The sequence below is a fragment of the Ahaetulla prasina genome, chromosome 1 (genome assembly GCF_028640845.1).
Source record: "Ahaetulla prasina isolate Xishuangbanna chromosome 1, ASM2864084v1, whole genome shotgun sequence".
NCBI lineage: Eukaryota > Metazoa > Chordata > Lepidosauria > Squamata > Colubridae > Ahaetulla > Ahaetulla prasina.
In genome coordinates this window covers 221,257,634-221,276,793 of record NC_080539.1, presented here as the reverse complement: position 1 = coordinate 221,276,793, position 19,160 = coordinate 221,257,634, and the positions used below count along the sequence as shown (strand labels likewise).

At 41.2% G+C, this 19,160-nt stretch overlaps 1 protein-coding gene across 8 annotated transcripts in view; it reads right to left on the bottom strand.

Moving 5' to 3' along the window:
- COBLL1 (cordon-bleu WH2 repeat protein like 1) overlaps positions 1 to 19,160 on the bottom strand; it is a 121,986-nt gene that overhangs the window by 72,895 nt on the left and 29,931 nt on the right. For 3 of the 8 annotated variants that reach the window (XM_058191570.1, XM_058191535.1, XM_058191544.1), the window contains exon 2: positions 12,632 to 12,790. The exons of 4 other annotated variants lie outside the window; for them this stretch is intronic. In XM_058191570.1, the coding sequence (XP_058047553.1) occupies positions 12,632 to 12,790 (159 nt within the window). Of the gene's footprint in view, positions 1 to 12,521; positions 12,791 to 19,160 lie in introns of those variants that run through there. One more of the 8 variants, XM_058191596.1, reaches the window with a different exon arrangement.

Sequence of the window (19,160 nt, the reverse complement as noted above, 5' to 3'; positions counted from 1 at the left end):
ATCTATAAATCAGCACCTAGCAGACCTTGGATAAACAGTTAAGACTGGTGATATTTTTATGGGAAGCTCCTTGGGAACTCCAGGGCTTCAGACTAGACTAGAAAATCAAAAACTATTCTGGAAAAAAGGCAATGGCAATCTGTTGATGCTAAGAAAACTATTTGGAGGTGTCTATGAATTCCTGAGAGGCTGAGCTGAACCCAAGAGGACCTTACCGTTACCAGCAGTTAATTAGTATCTAAATTAACAGCCTACACAAATGTCTAATCCAGTGTTGTTCTATTCTTCAATAATATAAATCAGCTTATTTGTTGTCTGAAAATATTCTGTAAAGTCTCTAATACAAATTTGTAAGTTTTTCATTTTTACCCTCAGAGCTTGAAAGGAACACAGAGGCAGAAAAACAAAACGATGAATTAAATAAAGTGTCATGCCAACAGTGACTCCAGATTGTGAGAGCCAATTCGCAAAAAAAGCTGCCATAATTAACTTGGTCAGACATAAATCTGTGAAAAAGGGTTTTGCCCCTGACTCTAGTCATCAGACATGCTAGGGGTACACTTTAGAATGAAGCACCACTTTTATTTTCCAAGAATTATGATAGCATTGGGAAGCAGCCATGCTTCAAAGCAAACGGCAAGCTTCCAGCACAGGAATTGGCACAATGCTCTGAAGTATGCCAGAAGTATTTCCCCTTTCTATTTTTGATCTAGAAGAATCCTTTTAAAAAGTATAAATTGATGGACCTCAAGAAAGATAACCACAAGTACTTAACACCCATGAATATCAGAAGCAAAGTTCTGAAGTATGATAATCAACAAAACTGCTTTTATAAAAATATTCTAGAGTACTCATAAAAAAATAAAAAAAATATTTGTTGTTTCATCCAAAAATGGGGTTTGCTTTATGCATACAGAATGTCATACTGTGTCTGCTTTTTTTTTTAGAAGTACCATAAACGATCAATTCCATTGTGGATAGTAAGATAGATCTGCATTTCATTGTACAGTATATCAAAAACATGGCTTAATATGGTTTAATGTTAAATAAGGACCAGAGTTGGCTATCACTTGGACTAAAGGAAATTGTTTGATAGAAAGTGAATTGCTTTATTCACAATTTTACTTGAGCTGTGGGTTGTTTTGTTTTTTTAAAAACTCTAGTCGTACAAATTGCTGGGTCATAATGAAAATATCATAGGATTCAGGACAAGGTGCAAATCTTGACCAAAAATTTAAGGTTATCAGAACAGTCAAGAGGTTCATATACTTCCCACTACTCCTTTAGAAGATTCACTAAAATACAAATTATTGGACATATTTAAAAATAACTTCTAATTCAAGACTCCAAGCATGCCAATTGCACAAACTCCCATTCAGAATTACATTATGGAATGTATATATGGATCTACTCTCACCATTATAAAGGTAAAGGTTTCTTCTGTCCAGTCGTGTTTGACTCTAGGTGCTCATCTCCATTTCTTCACCAAGGCAGCCAGCGTTGTCCGAAGACTTTTCTGTGGTCATGTGGCCACATATGTCGAAGTGCACAGAATGCTGTTATCTTCCCACCAAAGTGGTACCGATTTATCTACCCTTATTTGGATGCTTTCAGACTGCTAGTTGTGCAGGAACTGGGGCAAATTATGGGAGCTCACCCCATAGCGCAACACTTGAGACTTGAACCCTATCAGCTTTTCAGCTGACAAGCTCAGCATCTTGACCGAGCCACTGTGCCCTCCTCACCATTATAATGAACAGCAATTCTTTTCCACTTTAATCAAATGGAAGCTATGCAAACCTTCTTATTTAGATAAATGACTAAATGTCATTTTCATCTGATTTATACAGCTACTAATTTCACACCAGTGACTCTGGAGGCCCTACCAAAAACCCACCACATATCATGCTGTCTCATGTTAGGCTCAAGTTAGGCTCAGAAAGTAGTTTTTGTTTTCTTCCTAGGATGGATGGATGGATGGATGGATGGATTGATTGATTGATTTATTTATTTATTTATTTATTTATTTATTTATTTATTTGAATTTATATCCCGCCCTTCTCCGAAGACTCAGGGCGGCTTACATTGTGTAAGGCAATAGTCTCATCCTATTTGTATATTTACAAAGTCAACTTATTGCCCCCCCAACAATCTGGGTCCTCATTTTACCTACCTTATAAAGGATGGAAGGCTGAGTCAACCTTGGGCCTGGTGGGACTCGAGCCTGCAGTAATTGCAAGCAGCTGTGTTTTAATAACAGGCTGTCTTACAGCCTGAGCCACACCCCGGCCCCTTAAGTGCATTTCTTTGCCCTTAAGTGCAGGGCCTGCTTATTTTTGGACCAACCAAGGGTTGATCCATTGATTATGACCAGGAATTGATCAACTAGTCAATTTGTCAAACCTCACATCATAGGTTGAATGACTGGCCCGGAGTCACCCAGCTGGCTTTATGCCTAAGGTGAGGCTAGAACTCACAGTCTTTGCCTGCTGGCTTAACCACTAACCAAACCAGCTCTCTTTAAGAAAGCAGAATCTATGCAGCTTTAAATTGATAGGTTTAGGTTGAGATATAGGTGATTGAATTCTCCTTTATTTTGATGGCCAAGGAAGCTCTGAAATAATTTGCACAAGTTTAACTGAAAATACCAAAACATCTTGGGAATAAAAAGTGACAGCTTTACACAAAACTCTGCCACTTGCAGAACCACAAAGAATGTTAGACCAGAGTGTGAAAGAAAACAAGTTCTGTGAAGTTCATTAAGAGGATCTAACTCGGGAATTTTCCAGTTTAGGAAAACTGCAAATTTAGTAATCCGTATAATTGTTTGTTTCAAGCTTTTATTATATAAAATTAACAGTTTAAAACAGCAGCAATCCTTCACTCCCATCTCATACATTCACTTACACTCCTAACTACCAACACATTCTTAACATTCCACTGGAGAAAACTTTTATCCTGGATAAAATAGAGCATAGAGGAATCCTCCTGGAGGAGACTAGCTAAAGCAGGGGTCTCCAACCTTGGCAACTTTAAGACTTGTGGACTTTAACTGAGTTGAAGTCCACAGGCCTTAAAGTTGCCAAGGTTGGAGACTCCTGGGCTAAAGGATCTTTTTGAAGCACCTGGTCAGAAGAACCCATCCAATCAAGCAGAATAATCAGAAACCTTAAAAACTGGTAATTTGCGCAAGGAAACCCGGTTATGCTGTTCTGAAATACAAGTATCTTTTCTTCTTCCTATATATGTTTATATGTGTATATACTATATAATCTTTTAGTATGATGTTGTGACAAAATAAATAAAATAAAATAAATAAAAATAAATAAAGTACTTGGCCTTCATTTCTCATTAACGATTTGTTAAATTGCAGTAAATGGCAGAGCATTCTTTCAGAACATAATACTTCAATATGTCAGAACAACAAAGCAAAAGGGTCAGACCCTGGTTGTTTGCATGACAATGAATTTTCCTCTTCTGTTCTTATTGTCACAATTATTGTCACAATACTAGGAAAATCAACTTCTTACATAAAAAAACAGACTAATAAGACACAAAATGGCACCTGCTTGCCAGTAAATTAAATCCAGAAGGCTTTGGGTAAGTCTGTTTCCACTCCCCGGAATAAATAGAGGAAAAACAAAAATAGTTGAAGAACTTTGCAAAGACTTACATAGTTTTCATTATCTGAAAGCACAGGAGTGTGTAGCAGTGTGATGTAACATGGCACCAATACAGAATTCTAGATACTAGGAACAATGGGCATTATGCAAGTGACCTTTCAGTTCTGCAGTCGGGCCTTTCCTTTGATCTTCTTTCAAACTCCATGTGTACAAGCCAAGTCAGTTCAAAAGGAAACCTGAGGACTTTGCAGTGATAGAAAAGGAGGAAAGAACCTGTACAACTAGCAGATGCCTTTCTGCCAGCAGAATGACCCATTTGATGCAATTCATGATTAGGAGAAGAGATTCTGGACTTTATTCTCTTCTTTTTGAAGCTAAACATGTTGCTGCAAATACTAACCCAGGCTTTGTAATTAGAGCCAGAAACTGATTTGATAATAATAATCAGGCCTAATGTTCAGAAATTCTTAACGTTGGTACTATATAATAGTTCACCCCGTTAATGCAGAAAAGGGTAAAAACAAAGGGAATCTGAACACAAAACACATTAGCCTTAAACCAAATTAAAACTAAGATGATAATTCAAAGCAACAAACATTGTTGGAGAGGGGCATATCCCGTGGAATTCAGAATGCCAATTATAACACTTAAACACTTTCTTATTGGAAACTTAGCCTTTGACCCACTACTCCAAAAAAGCCAGAACTTCAACTAAAAGTGTTCTGATTCAGAGATTAATGGTACAACCTGCTAACAATTTTCCTGCCCTGAATAGACCTTGCAACTCTGCCAGATTTATATAGAATCACTTGCCAACTGATTCAGACATTTTTACCATGAGGTTTGTAGCCTGTTAGTACCTAAATTAACTGAATTTTGCTATAATAATTTTCTCATTTTCTTTACACTAGTGCTGCTGTTATGATTCTTAAATCTACCCATTGTTTATTTATTTAAAAAAAAATATTAATAGCCCACCTCTGGGCAGAGAACAAGTACAGTATAAGGTCAAAAATTATAAGAACAGAGCACAAAAGGTAATCCTCATTTAGCAACTGCCTCAGGTAGTCTCTGCTTGCAGTTTTGATATTGGGGAGAAAAGCAGCTCAAGAGATGTTTAAGCAAACTCTCCGCTTTGGGAAAGAGGGGGAAAGGTCAGATTTAGGAATGGAAGCTACACCTGAGAAAAGCCATAGTCCCATAGCTTAGGGAAAGGTGTGGTCACAACTTTGACTGACTGAGGAAGAGACAGTTTTTCAGGAGCAGGTTCCTAGAAGTAATATGACATATTTCCCTCTTGAGCAGAGGTGTCAAACTCACTTCAGCACGGCGGTGTCACATGAGGTATCGGGACTTTTTCCCCCTTTGCTAAACTGATCATAGGTGTGGCCAGCGTGTAACTCATCTTGAGCATCTAACTGGCCATTTTATGTCTCAGCCAAAGGAGCATTTGAGACTATTTAATGCCCCAACCAGCTGCACCACAAATACATAATTTAATTCACCAGTTTGCTAGAAATTGGGGATAATGTAAAAAGGCTGTTGAAAAACTAATTTGCCAGAACCTTCAACAATATCTTAACAAAGATTCCATGGAGAGAATGTACAAACATTAAAAAAAACTCAAGAGTATCTATGTTTCAAGATACAAACCTTAATTTCAAACTGCAACTCACTCATACCAACAACAGACTTACTTGAATTCTTGAGAAGAACACTGTTATTCCAGGAATTACTTTATTACTCATCACAGAAGGAGTTCATGGAAATGATGGCACAGCAGTTTCATAAAGACAAATGCCTGAAGTTTTGGAAATTTAAAGAATAATCCATTACATTTATTGTGAGTGGATGATATGTGGCATACGTTTTTCTCTGTCTTATTAAACTGCCTTAGGTATAGGAAGACACCTTATTTGGCATATTCTTGAAAACCTAAAAGGGCAAATTAAATAAAGCTGTGATTAACATCATTTTCCTAATCTCAGTTTTCATGGGGCCTCACTGGTTGTATTCACCATGAAAGAGAAAAGATCACACATCTTAAGAATTTTCCCTCAAAACTCAGAGACGTATAATGATTGTTCCATTTTCTGCAATGTATTTTTCATGCATGGTAGCAAAGATTTAGATTATTTTGTTGAAGTCCACAAATCAAAGGGGCCATCATTCCCCACTTCTGACATACAGGATAAATCTTGGCCAAAGCAGGCCAAGTCCTTTTACTTCCCTTCCCCGGTAGCAGCTAAGTTCTACAAGCTGCAGATCTTGGTAAAATAGCTGATTTCTTGGCCTCATATCAATTTCCTTCTTCCAATCAAACCACCTGTTCACAGATGAGTTGCAAATATATTAAGCCTTAAATATGAATCTGAATTGAATGCTTTTAACTCCTGTTATTAAAAGGTATAATAAGTACTATCACCTAAAGAAGAGTTTATTCAGTAAAACAGAAAAGAACTAAAATTAAAATCATCTAAAAAAATTGGTCTAACTCTTTCCTGTTAAGGAAATACCTAAATATGTAACAATATTCTTTCACAATAAGCTACAGTTGTGTGTTTGCAAGATTTGTTTTTTTAAAATATTTTTTTAACTTTGTCTTTCCAAAATTATTAAAAAACACAGAGAAACAGATCTGCTTCCAAAATACACACACAAAACATGCTCTTGCTTTAACATATTACAAAACTTTCAAAGTTTCATGCAATGAGGTAATTGAGTTAAAATGTGTCAGAACATTAGCTAAACAGCAAACTTCTTCTAATTCTTCCTATCCCAAGGGGCAGCCATTCTGAGAAGCAGAATGTCTTTGCTCAAACAAAAAAGTTCCAAAGCTCAGTGTTGATGGTACTGACTGCCAATTCACGACTTTTTTTTAAAAAAAAGAAGAAAGTCTTCCAAAAAAGTTGTGAAAAATTAGATCCTAAACTGGGCAAACTCAGAAACCCACACCCTTTGTAGACTGCTTTGCAACCGGAATGCTCAGCAAAGTACTAACTGGAGTTATTTGAAAGAAATCTCAAGAAAGGTAAGGATCATCTGGTAGAAGAGGGGTGTCAAACTCACGTCATCACGGTGGTGTCACGTGATGTATTGGGACTTTTTTTTCCCTTCGCTAAACCGTGCGTGGGCATGGGCAGCATATGACGCATCCAGCCCACAGGCGGGGAGTTTGACAGCCGTATGGTAGATTAATAACAGGAGCTCTTGACCAGCAGTTCAAGGGCCTGATTCCTCCAATGCCGTCAAGAAGTCGTCCATCTAACTTCTAGCATATTTTATCAGATCAAAGATAAGGTAATGTTCACAAATGTCAAAGAAAATATTACATTCAGTAGGGGTTCCACTGTGCAAAAGTATTACAATGCATGCATGCTTGCTTTATATTTATTTTATTTAAAAGATTTACCTAGTCCCCCATCTTATGTATCATAATCCTGGGTAGCTACAACAATAATAAAACAATAACAAGTGTAATTCCTGGGCTCTAGCCACATAACATCCCAAACTTGTGGAAAGAGCTAAGACAGGGGTGTCCAAACTACGGCCCGCGGGCCAACTGTGGCCCGCGGGTCAGTTTTTATTGGCCCGCAGCAAATTCTGAAAATATAATTGAATATGGCCCGCACATGGCGCTTGAGCTCAACTCTGTAAAACCCCGTTAGCATCCCCTGAACACGCTGGCCAGCCCTGCCCCCCCTTCCCCAAGCAGGGCAAGGTCAGGGCAGGGGCTCCACTCCCCTGTGCAGGATCCCCGGACCCCGCAAGCTCCTTACACAACCGCTCGGCCTGGGTCGGGTCTGCGCGCAGGGCGGGCGATTGGCGTTCCCACGCGGGCTCCACATGCTCGCTGGCTGGCTGGCTGGCGCGGCCCCCACCCACCCACCCCACCCCACCTACCCGCCCCCACCCCACCCCACTCGGGCGGGCGGGCATGCTTCAGCCGCCCGCATTAGGCTCCGTTACAGCCTGGCAACTCCTCCCGCGCAGCCGGAGCGGCTGCCAACGGCTCCATTAGCCGCGGCAGCAGCGGCGAGCCGGTGTCGGCCGCGGCTGAGTACCTGGCATCCCGCCTGCCTCCCGCGGGCCGCCCCCTCGCCCTTCGCCGGTGCCGGATGGGCAGAGGATGAGGAGAAATGGGCCAAGCTTGCGGGTACTCCATCCTCTGCCGGAGCCAGCAGTACTAGCCCGCCGCCTCTGGCCTGTGGGTTCGGCGCGGGCATCCCTGCGCTGGAGTTGGAGGACTTCGGGGGAATTGGAGGAAGGGGCAGAGGAGGAGGAGGAAGGGACGCCCGCAGGACCAAGACTGGGAGCAGCCTCGTCCGGAGGGGGTGGGTGGGAGCCGGCAGGGAGGAAGGGAGGCGGGTCGGAGCCTCCGCGAGCGAGGTGACTTAAGCAAGGCAAGGAAGGAGTTGGGGAGACGCGGCGTGGAAGAACAAAAGGATTTGCCGGAGGTGGGGATGGGGACTGAAGGGGGGTGAGCAGCGAGCAGCCCGCGCCGCTTTTCCCCGCCAGTCAAGAACGTGCCGCGCAAGAGGCAGCAAGGAAAAAAAGTTTTCCCGTAGGCAAAAAGATGACACGGGACGCGGATTGCCGCCTGGAGCTGTCACGTGGCCCAGGTGGCCAGGGACGCCTTCCCACGCAGACCAGGGTCGCTCTAAAGCGGCCTGGAGAGACCCACTTGGGCGCGCGGTCAAGAAAATCAAGAAAAAAAGTATTGTACGTTACTTCCTTTATCAATCACCTTGCTGACATTTGCAAAGAAAAGTATCATCAAAAAGTATAAAACAGTAGTCCGTAGTGCAATTTTGTGACTGGATCAATTGAGGTGCCACTGAAGGTGTCTTCTTACTCTTGGTCTACAGAAGCCACCTTCTGAGGTCACACCAGGGTCTCTGAACATGGGTTTTGTAAGGCTGACACAGGGCTGATAGCGGAAAACTCAGGCAAAATTGTCTTTGCGTGGTAAGCGGTTGTGTGACTGCAGAAAGTAACCCCCATTTCATATTCCTGTAAAACACAACGTCCGCAGCTTGCAACAGGGTGGACGTAAAGCCCGTCTTGACTCAGACACAGCAAATTGAGGATGTAGTTTGGCATCAGACTACATCAGACTGTGTTTGGTCCTACACAGAGTTCTTGATCTCTGTTAGAAATACACACAGTAATCATGTGTCAATATGTCACCTCTTGTGTGTGGCCCGGCCACACATGAATTTACTAGGCTTATATACTGTTTGTTGTCCAGCCGCATGCCTTTCTGAATAATTATATTTAAAAATATTACATTAAAATCAACATAACACAAACACACACGTACACAAACATAGAGATACACACACATATATATAACTCACACACATATAGTATACTTAAGCCTAAACTGTGCATAGGGACTACCCAGACGGCTGAAAAAGTGATTTCTGACAGGTTCTCACACTTTTGACCAGTCCTCACACTTATGACCGGTCATCATTTATGCCTGTTGCAGCATTTTGTGCATAAGGACTACTCAGAGGGCTGAAAAGTTATTTTGACCTGTCCTCACACTTTTGACTGGTCCTCACACCTACAACTATCTTTACATTTTGCACCCTATCTTGTAACCGTGGTGAAGAGAAGCAGTTGTGAAATGAGTGATATGGTTGTTAAAAATGCTGCAATGGGCATAAATGTGAGGATGGTCATAAGTGTGAGGACTGGTCAAAAATTACTTTTTTTAGTCCTCTGAGTAGTTTCTATGCCCATAGCCACATCCACTCAGTCACATGAGCAGTTAGCCACGCCCACCAGTCACATGACCACCAAGCCACACCCCAAAATAAGCCACGCCCACAGAACTGGTACGAAAAAAAATTAGCCCCCCCCCCCGCCCCGTTCAATGGTGTGGCCCGGGCCTTTGCTTATTTTTCTGTATTTGGCCCTCACCAAAAAAACTTTGGACACCCCTGAGCTAAGACTTCAGGAGATCTCGGAAGGCCAGGAGGTATGGGCCTGTCAGAGCATTTTTTTGGCGGGGGACGGGTGTCAAGGAGAGGGGATGCTATGGAAAAGGCACATTGACTAGGTCCCAATAGATGGCAACGTTTAAAGAAAGGGGTGTGGAGCATGTCCACCCTATCAGACCTGATAGAATGGGTAGATATACTTGGAGAGACAGTCCCACAACTGTCCTAGGCCATTTGAGGCTTTAAAGATGATAACCAACTCCTTGAAGAGTATCAGAAAAGAAGTGGAAGACAGTATTGCTCCCATAGCAAACATAGTAAAAACATAGACAAACCAAAGCAAAACCGCATGAGCCTCTGCATTCTGGATGATGTTCAAGGGCAACCCCCCCCCCATAAAACATTACAGTAATGCAAACTGAAAATGATGGCGGTGTGAGCAGTTGTGATGAAGTCCAGAAATGGGTGCAACTGGAACCTAAGATAAATCTACACAAAGTCTCTCCAGCTACAGCTGCCACCTGCTCCTTGACAGCGAATTTTAATTAAAATAGATATAAAAGGAGTCTTCAAGTCATTTGGAGAAATTAGTATTGAATTGGCTCTCTCAAAATGAAGTTTAAAAATATTCCATCAAATTCAGACACAGGCGGATCAGAGGGGCATGCCAATTCTATTACTAATACTATACTTATATTGATCTTAAATGCTGTTTTTTGCTATGAAATATTTTTCTTCCACTGTTTTCTTCAGCAAATTACCCCTCTGGATTACTGCATGAAGATGATTAGTTCCATCTTTCCAAACTACTTAAAGAGGTCATGTTGACTTTTTAAAAATAAAGCGAATGATTAAACTCCTGCATACATCAGTTAGAATTAATGAAATCCAACTATTCAATCCCAATGCCACACTTATTTACTTTCATTATGCATTTATTATTTAGATAGCTTTATTAATATTTTATTATTAATGTTATTGTTTACATGACAAGCTAATAGTCATTTACTATTTACATTTACTATTATTAATGAACTAAATTAAACTGAACTGAATTGAAGCTTGTGGTCAGCAATGCTTGGTGCTGTCTAGACATGCATCCACATATCTGTATTAGCTGTAGAGATGGTCTGGGGGCGGGGGGGGGGGGACCTGAGAAAAGTAACCCAAACAAACTCCCTTTTCTAATTCTGTACTTAATGCTTTGCTGATAAGGAGCCAGGCAAAGAAAATAGTTTTACTTCTCGTGAAGGAAGGAAAGCCCCCAAATCTCCAAAATGACTTGTCAAGATCAGAAAGGATTCCAGGGAGAAAAATTTGAGCCATGGAGCATCTGGCTGGCAGCTCGAGACCCCCACAATAGCTAAACTGGATTAGACAGCTTTAGTAGCTGTTGAAGATAGAAGGGTTTCTTTCAGTTTCTATCCAGAGTAAAGATGTTGATAAATCTAAGATGGGCTGAGTAACTAATTCCAATTAGGATTTATGAGACTAGAAGTGTTGAAGTATATAGCCCTAGACAGAAGAATGCTGAAGGGAAGAAGTGACCATGCAGCTAGGGTAGAACATGTCACAAGTTAAGAAAAAACAAGACCAAAGTTTGCCTGCCTATCAGTTTCTATCATTTCTTCAGCTTAAGAACAGATAGTACAATGCCAACCATTAAATAAGCCATTTCCTTAGATCTAGAGAGGTAAATAGGAATATCTTAGTTATCAATCTGGAGGTGGGAAAATGCCTACTAAAGAATGCAAGCCAATAACTTAAGTCAGTGAAATGTGAAACTACTTGCACAATCTGATGAGCCTTGGCTTCCATCCAAACTGCTTATTTTCTCTTTTTATTTCTGAGTAAAATAACAGAAAAATCTGGGAGCCACTTAATCTTGCTCTGCCCCCATCAGATCTTAAACTTATCTCTGTAACTCTGGTAATTATTTACTTTAATGAATAAAATCTTCAGGGCATGGGACAAGAGTTTTATCTAGGCCTGCTTAGAAATCAAGGCCCTGTTCCTTGTTCAAAAGCGAAAATGATTCTACAGTGTTAAATTTCCTCTTTCCATGTGACACTGCACATATAAAGTCCTCAAACAGTTGTGAAATCTACACAACCCCCCCCCAGGTAAAATAAATACTGCAATTCAAATGTCCATCATCCCGGACCAAAAGATAATAATAATAATAACAACAACAACAACAACAACAACAACAACAATAATATTTTAATTTTTATACCGCCCTTCTCCCTAAGGACTCAGGGCGGTGCACAGCCAGATAAAATCAACAATCAATAGATACAATATAAATAAAAACAGTACTAAAAAACTTATTAAATTTGGCCCCTGAATTAAAATACATAAACCATAAAACCCATTTAAAATTACAAATATTAAAACTAATTCTATGCCAGTCCTGCGCGGAAGAATAAATACGTCTTCAGCTCGCGGCGGAAGGTCCGGAGATCAGGAAGTTGATGAAGTCTTGGGGGAAGTTCGTTCCAGAGGGTAGGGGCCCCCACAGAGAAGGCCTCCCCCTGGGGGTTGCCAGCCGACATTGTTTGGCTGACGGCACCCTGAGGAGGCCCTCTCTATGGGAGCGCACGGGTCGGTGGGAGGCAAACGGTGGTAGAAGTCGGTCCCGTCAATAACCCGGTCCTAAGCCATGGAGCACTTTAAAGGTGGTAACCAGTACCTTGAAGTGCACCCGGAAGACCACAGGCAGCCAGTGCAGCTTGCGCAGGATAGGTGTTATATGGGAGCCACGAGTGGCTCCCTCTATCACCCGCGCAGCTGCATTCTGGACCAACTGAAGCCTCCGGGTGCTCTTCAAGAGGAGCCCCATGTAGAGAGCATTGCAGTAGTCCAGGCGAGAAGTGACGAGAGCATGAGTGATTGTGCATAGGGAATCCCTGTCTAGAAAGGGGCGCAACTGGCGAATCAGGCGTACCTGATAAAAAGCTCTCCTGGAGACCGTCGTCAGATGTTCTTCAAAGGACAACCGTCCATCCAGGAGAACGCCTAAGTTGCGCACCCTCTCCATCGGGGCCAGTGACTCACCCCCAACAGTCAGCGGCGGCTGCAGCTGGCTGTACCGGGATGCCGGCATCCACAGCCACTCCGTCTTGGAGGGGTTGAGCTTGAGCCTGTTTCTCCCCATCCAGACCAGCACGGCCTCCAGACACCGGGACAGCACTTCGACAGCTTCGTTGGGGTGGCCTGGGGTGGAAAAGTACAGCTGGGTGTCATCAGCATACAGTTGGTAACTCACCCCAAAACCACTGATGATCTCACCCAGCGGCTTCATATAGATGTTGAACAGGAGAGGTGAGAGAGAATCGACCCCTGCGGCACCCCACACGTGAGGTGCCTTGCGGTCGATCTCTGTCCTCCTGTCAACACCGTCTGCGACCGGTCGGAGAGATAGGAGGGGAACCACCGAAAAACGGTGCCTCCCACTCCCAAACTCTCCAGCCGGCGCAGCAAGATACCATGGTCGATGGTATCGAAAGCTGCTGAGAGGTCTAAAAGGACCAAGGCAGAGGAAAAACCTCTGTCCCAAGTCCTCCAGAGATCATCAACCAACACGACCAAAGCAGTCTCTGTGCTATACCCAGGTCGAAAGCCGGACTGGAATGGGTCCAGATAAACCGTTTCATCCAGATACTGGGGTAACTGACATGCCACCACACTCTCAACAACCTTCGCCACGAAGCGGAGGTTGGAGACAGGACGGTAGTTTCCCAAAACAGCTGGGTCCAGGGAAGGCTTCCTGAGGAGGGGCCTCACCACCGCCTCTTTCAAGGCGGCAGGAACAACACCCTCCATCAAAGAAGCATTTAAAGTTTAATATTTGAGATCCTTTTATAATAAAGTGGTATATTCCAATATAAGCTCCTTCAGCCTGCAGGTTGCCCTATTTAACAATAAAAAACAAAACCCCAATTCACCTTTTAACTGCTATTATTATTTTCATTTGCTTGTAATGAACAGATAAATTAATATTAAATATTAATTAATATGTACAGTATGTGTGTTTACTGGGTTATCTTTGTTGTTTTGTTTTTTTCATAGCGGCTGAAAATATTAACTGACGTTTAGGGCACTTTTGGCTATTATGTGACATTCACATGATCCATCAGTCTCTGAACTACATGCTGGATAGGTTCAAAAATATTGGGGACTGTTCTTTGCCACAGGTTCTAAGATGATATTCAATACATATATTTGCCCCTTAATGACCACAATTAGGATTGGCAACTCGGTCACTAAGCACCACAGTTGCCAAGTGGAAAATCATCTGATTGATGGATTTATGGCATCACTTCCCTTTCAGTCGTTAATCTAACTGCCATAAATGAAACATCATATAACGGGCAATTTACAATTTTACTTCTGCCTTTTCCACTAACTCAGCTTGCTGCAAGCCAATTGTGAAGCACACAAATGGCAGGAATTTTTTTATTTTATTTTGTCACAACAGTATACACAAACATCAACATAAATCAGCAAAATATCATATAAGCATATATATGAGCAAAAGTATGTAATAATTGTATTAATTTGATATAATGAAAGGAAGCATTAGGACAGGAACGGTAGGCACTTTTGTGCTCTTATGCACGCTCCAATTCTGGGAGTTGAAGTCCACAAATTGTAAAAGGGCCATCATTCCCAACCCCTGCTGTATGTGGATAGGATAGATTGTGGAAATCAGAGGTGTGCTCCTGTGCGCTGCTTGGAGAGTCCAAGCATGGGGTTCAATTCATGTGATTGGCCAGAGACTGAGTTGGAAATTATTTGGCCACGACTCCTCCTCCTGGCTGAACCTCAGTTTGTTTCAACTCAGTTGGCTAGAGAGACTTAATGACCAAAAACAGTGTTAATATAGCACAAAGGAAATTTCACTCTTTATATATGAACATTGTCATTTGGCATCTACAAAAATGGAGTTTGCATCAGTTGTGCTACCCTGCATACCTCCCTGTGCTTTCCTACACAGATGTCTCTGTGTAGAATGACTTGTTTCTCTTATTTATCTTTCAGGCTTCATGTGATATTAAATAGCAGATATAAATATTTCCATTTCAGAAGGTTTTTAATTTTATTGTTGGATAAGTCTCCTGAGGATACCATGAACAGCCAAGTAAATGAACACATGGATCATAAAATAAACCAATCCTGAGTTTTCACTCAAAACACAAATGACAGGGCTTAAATTATCATATTTTGGACATATTCTATAAAGACCAACTTCCATAAGAAATCCGTAATGCTGGGAAAGATAGAAGAAAAAGCAATGAGGATGATCACCATCAAGTTGGATGGACGCAATTGAAGAATGAAGAGTACACTCAGTGGTGGGATTCAAGTAATTTAACAACCGGTTTTCTGCCCTAATGATTTCTTTCAACAACCAGTTTGCCAAACTGCTCAGAAAGTTAACAACCGGTTCTCCCGAAGTGATGTGAACTGGCTGAATCCCACCACTGGGTACACCGCTGGGGATCTAAAGGACCAGGTGGGGACATATCAACCTGGGGAAGGTCTGCCTATGTGAGCTGCATCATGTTGCCCTCCTCAAAGAGCTGCTCTTACACCTTATAGAGGTCAACTAATAGAGACATTTTGGTGAGTTCCCGTAATGTTGCAGAGAATAAGAAAGAATTGTTTCCTTCCTATTCTTCATAGGGAACCAGTTTTGCCATTATAGGAAATTTATTAATGTAACATAACTGAACAAAACTTTCAATGGTTTGATTCTGAATGTTATTTTAAACAGGCGTATGGTTTCATTAAACATAAAATGCCACGATGAAACATTATTCAAGCTGCATTTATCCAGAAGTTTAATGTATGATATGCTACTGTTCTGCTCTGTCTCCATTCTATGGCAGATGGTTTTTTGAAGATGAACAGTAAATAAATATCTGACAAGAGCTGCTTCCAATTATTTAACTGTAATGTGATCATAAGATGAGTAAGAATGCCTCTTAATGCCTACCATATAAACCCAACTTAGGCAGATGCTTCAGATGGAAAACTCTGCACATTGCATGCTCATGCCAACAGGATATTTACAACAATTTATCTGTCTGTAGCATTTCAATTTCAAAAACTAGGAGAAACAAAGAACAGTATTACAGTTTCAACTACTGGTAGTACTTTTGATTTCAAGACTCTTTAATCAAAATTCCTTTCTAACAACCTGGTTCACTTGCACATGGTTACTTTAATTGAACGTTATTCCATAGTTCCTGTGTCTTTAACAAATAATCAACGTTCACTGTCAAATACCCACCACGCTGAACATAGAACATGGAACAGCATGATCTTGTTTGGCCCAAGCAGCAAAATGATTTGACTGTCTCTACCTGATAAGGGTAAATGAGCAATTTACAACTGCTCATATGAACACTTTCTAGCTAACTGGGCAGTAAAATGAAGACCTCACATTAAAGTAACAGAAAATAATGCTCTTATACAGCTGCAGAACAGCAGTCCTTAAAATCCGAAACAATAGTGGTTTTCTTAGCAGGATGAAATGACCAATAACAAAGGAAGTGGGACAAGGCCAATAGAGAAGACTATTCTAAGCAGCAGAAGCTCATCTTTCTCATCATCTGCTTCCTGCTACTTCCAATTAACGATTCCAGGAACTGAACCCAGAATCAATGCAATGCATGAGGAATGGCTATAAAGAAAAAGAAAAAAACACAGATGTATATTCTGAGACCTCCTAAAGCAAGATGAGAAAGAATAAGCAGAGATTTAACTCAATGTCTTGTCGGGATTATTCAGAGCAATGTACGTTAAATGGTAATGATGACAACAGTTGGCATTTGTGTGGTTGGCAAAATTCTAAGGCACTTTGGACTGGAAGAGGGAATCTTTCCTAACAGGGAAAATGTATTAAAAAGAGTGTCTATATAGGCAGTCTCAATTTAAGGCCTGAATAAATAATGTGGCTGATGACTGATTGTCCACAAACATCTCTAAATGGCGGGTTGGGCGGGGACAAACTGAGTGGCAAGATCTAAATTGGAGATATTTGGTTTGAAATCCGGATTAAGCTTTTATTATTTATTTGGAGCTGTGGTGGCACAGTGGTTAGAATGCAGTATTGTAGGCTGACTGCCCACAGCCAGGAGTTCAATCCTAACCAGCTCAAGATTGACTCATCCTTCCATCTTTCCAAGGTCAATAAAATGAGGACCCAGATTGTTGGGGGCAATATGTTGACTCTGTAAACCACTTAGAGAGGGCTGTGAAAGTGGTAAATAAGTCTAAGTTCTATTGCTATTATTAAGCCTATGAAAACAATGACAGTCAAACCTAAAATGCATGTCTTATAGTTTAAATACACACACACACAGAGCAAGATTGCTCCTTTCATTCATTTATATGTGTGTGTGTGTGTGTGTGTGTGTGTGTGTGTGTGTGTGTGTGTGTGAACATCTTACCCTTGCAACGCATGGAAGCTACTATTACTCAGCTGAATTTAGTAAACTAAAAGAGAACTAAGTCTTCCTTCTATAAATAAAAGCATATCCTTTCATTTATACCGTAATTTTTTGCAAAACTAGCATCCTGTTTTCTCTAAGTAAATGCAGCTATATAATTAGTATGCAAGCTTTGTGCAACAACTTCCACATATTCCTTACAATTTATACCTTCCAATTTTGCAAGTTATTTTATTTTGGGGAGAATTCGTTGTTGAACCGCTAATTCCTGTTTTATGGATATGGGCTGAACTGCTTTCCCTTAGCCTTGCCTTCGAAGAAAATGTACTTGTCTGCATCATTAAACTATCACAAGTCCAAGAGAAAAGACCATGCTTTACACCACGTTTTGTAATATGCTCCTGGTTAAATTTGCCCAAGTACATTCAGCTCCTTCTCAATCTCAATCTCCTTCTCGCCTGGACTACTGCAATGCTCTCTACATGGGGCTCCCCTTGAAGAGCACCCGGAGACTTCAGCTAGTTCAGAACGCGGCTGCGCGGGTTATTGAGGGAGCGTCTCGGAGCTCCCATATAACACCTATCCTGCGCAGACTGCACTGGCTACCTGTTGTTTTCCGGGTGCGCTTCAAGGTATTGGTTACCACCTTTAAAGCGCTCCATGGCTTAGGACCGGGCTATCTACGGGACCGTCTACTGCCGGCTTCTATCTCCCATCGTCCGGTACGTTCCCACAGAGAGGGACTCCTCAGGGTGCCGTCAGCCAAACAGTGTCGACTGGCGGCCCCCAGGGGGAGGGCCTTCTCTGTGGGGGCTCCGACCCTGTGGAACAAACTTCCCCTCGGACTTCGACAATTACCTGACCTTAGGACCTTTCGCCGCGAACTTAAAACTTATTTATTCCGTATGGCTGGACTAGCCTGATTCTTATTTTTATTGGATGGGTTTTTAAAATTCTGTGATTTTATGGGGAAGTACGTTTTTAATATTTTGGGCATTTAAATTAGTTTTTTAAGGGATGTTTTTAATTATTGTATGTATGTATATTTTATCTGCCTGTTCACCGCCCTGAGTCCTTCGGGAGAAGGGCGGTATACAAATTAAAATATTATTATTATTATTATTATTATTATTAATCTTAGGAATTTTAAGAAGAGTGGACTTCAGTGATGGCTGGGGAATTCTGGGAGTTGAAACCCACCTATTTAAAGTTGTCAAGGTTGAAAAACACTGCTTTAAAATAATTCAAATGTTCCTTTGAAAAATTCAGACAAATAATTTGCAGTATTTCTCTTTTCACACATTTTCTTTCCTGCACACACAATTTTTTTAAAAAAAATGTATATAACCTTGTATGGGAAGTGGTGGCTCAGTGGCTAAGATGCTGAGCTTGTCAATCAGTTTGAATCCCTAATGCCGTGTAACAGTGGGAGCTCCTGTTACTTGTCCCAGCTTCTGCCAATCTAGCAGTTCAAAAGCACGTAAAAAATGCAAGTAGAAAAACAGGGGCCACCTTTGGTGGGAAGGTAATAGCGTTCCGGGCACCTTTGATGTTTAGTCATGCCGGCCACATGAACACAGAGACGTCTTCAGACAGCGCTGGCTCTTCGGCTTTGAAATGGAGATGAGCACCGCCCCCTAGAGTCGGGAACGACTAGCACATATGTGTAAGGGGAACCTTTACCTTTACCTAACCTTGTACACTTCCATTAACATTATCTCTTAAACTATTCTTCTAATTTTATATGAGAGGATAGAAAGTATCATTTCTAACTTTATCTACCCTGTCATTATCTAATCTAATCTAATTCATACAGTGTTTCAGACCCAGAAAGTTACTTTCACAAGGGCAGAAAATGAACTATGCCTATAATTTTAAAAAAAACAACAGAAAAAGAGTTGTAAAGAAAAATGCACATATTTGTATGTAGGCACATATATAAAAAAACTTAAAAACCCAAAGTAAGCACTAAAGTAAAAAAATGGGGGGGAAATATATAAATATTTAATATCAAATTTTAAGCTCTCTACGGGTCAAAGTTCTTACACTTTGTGCTACATTTAAGGAATCTGTGCTTTCCAAAGAATGTTCTAAATATTGAACTTCAATTTCTACAGCATGGCCAT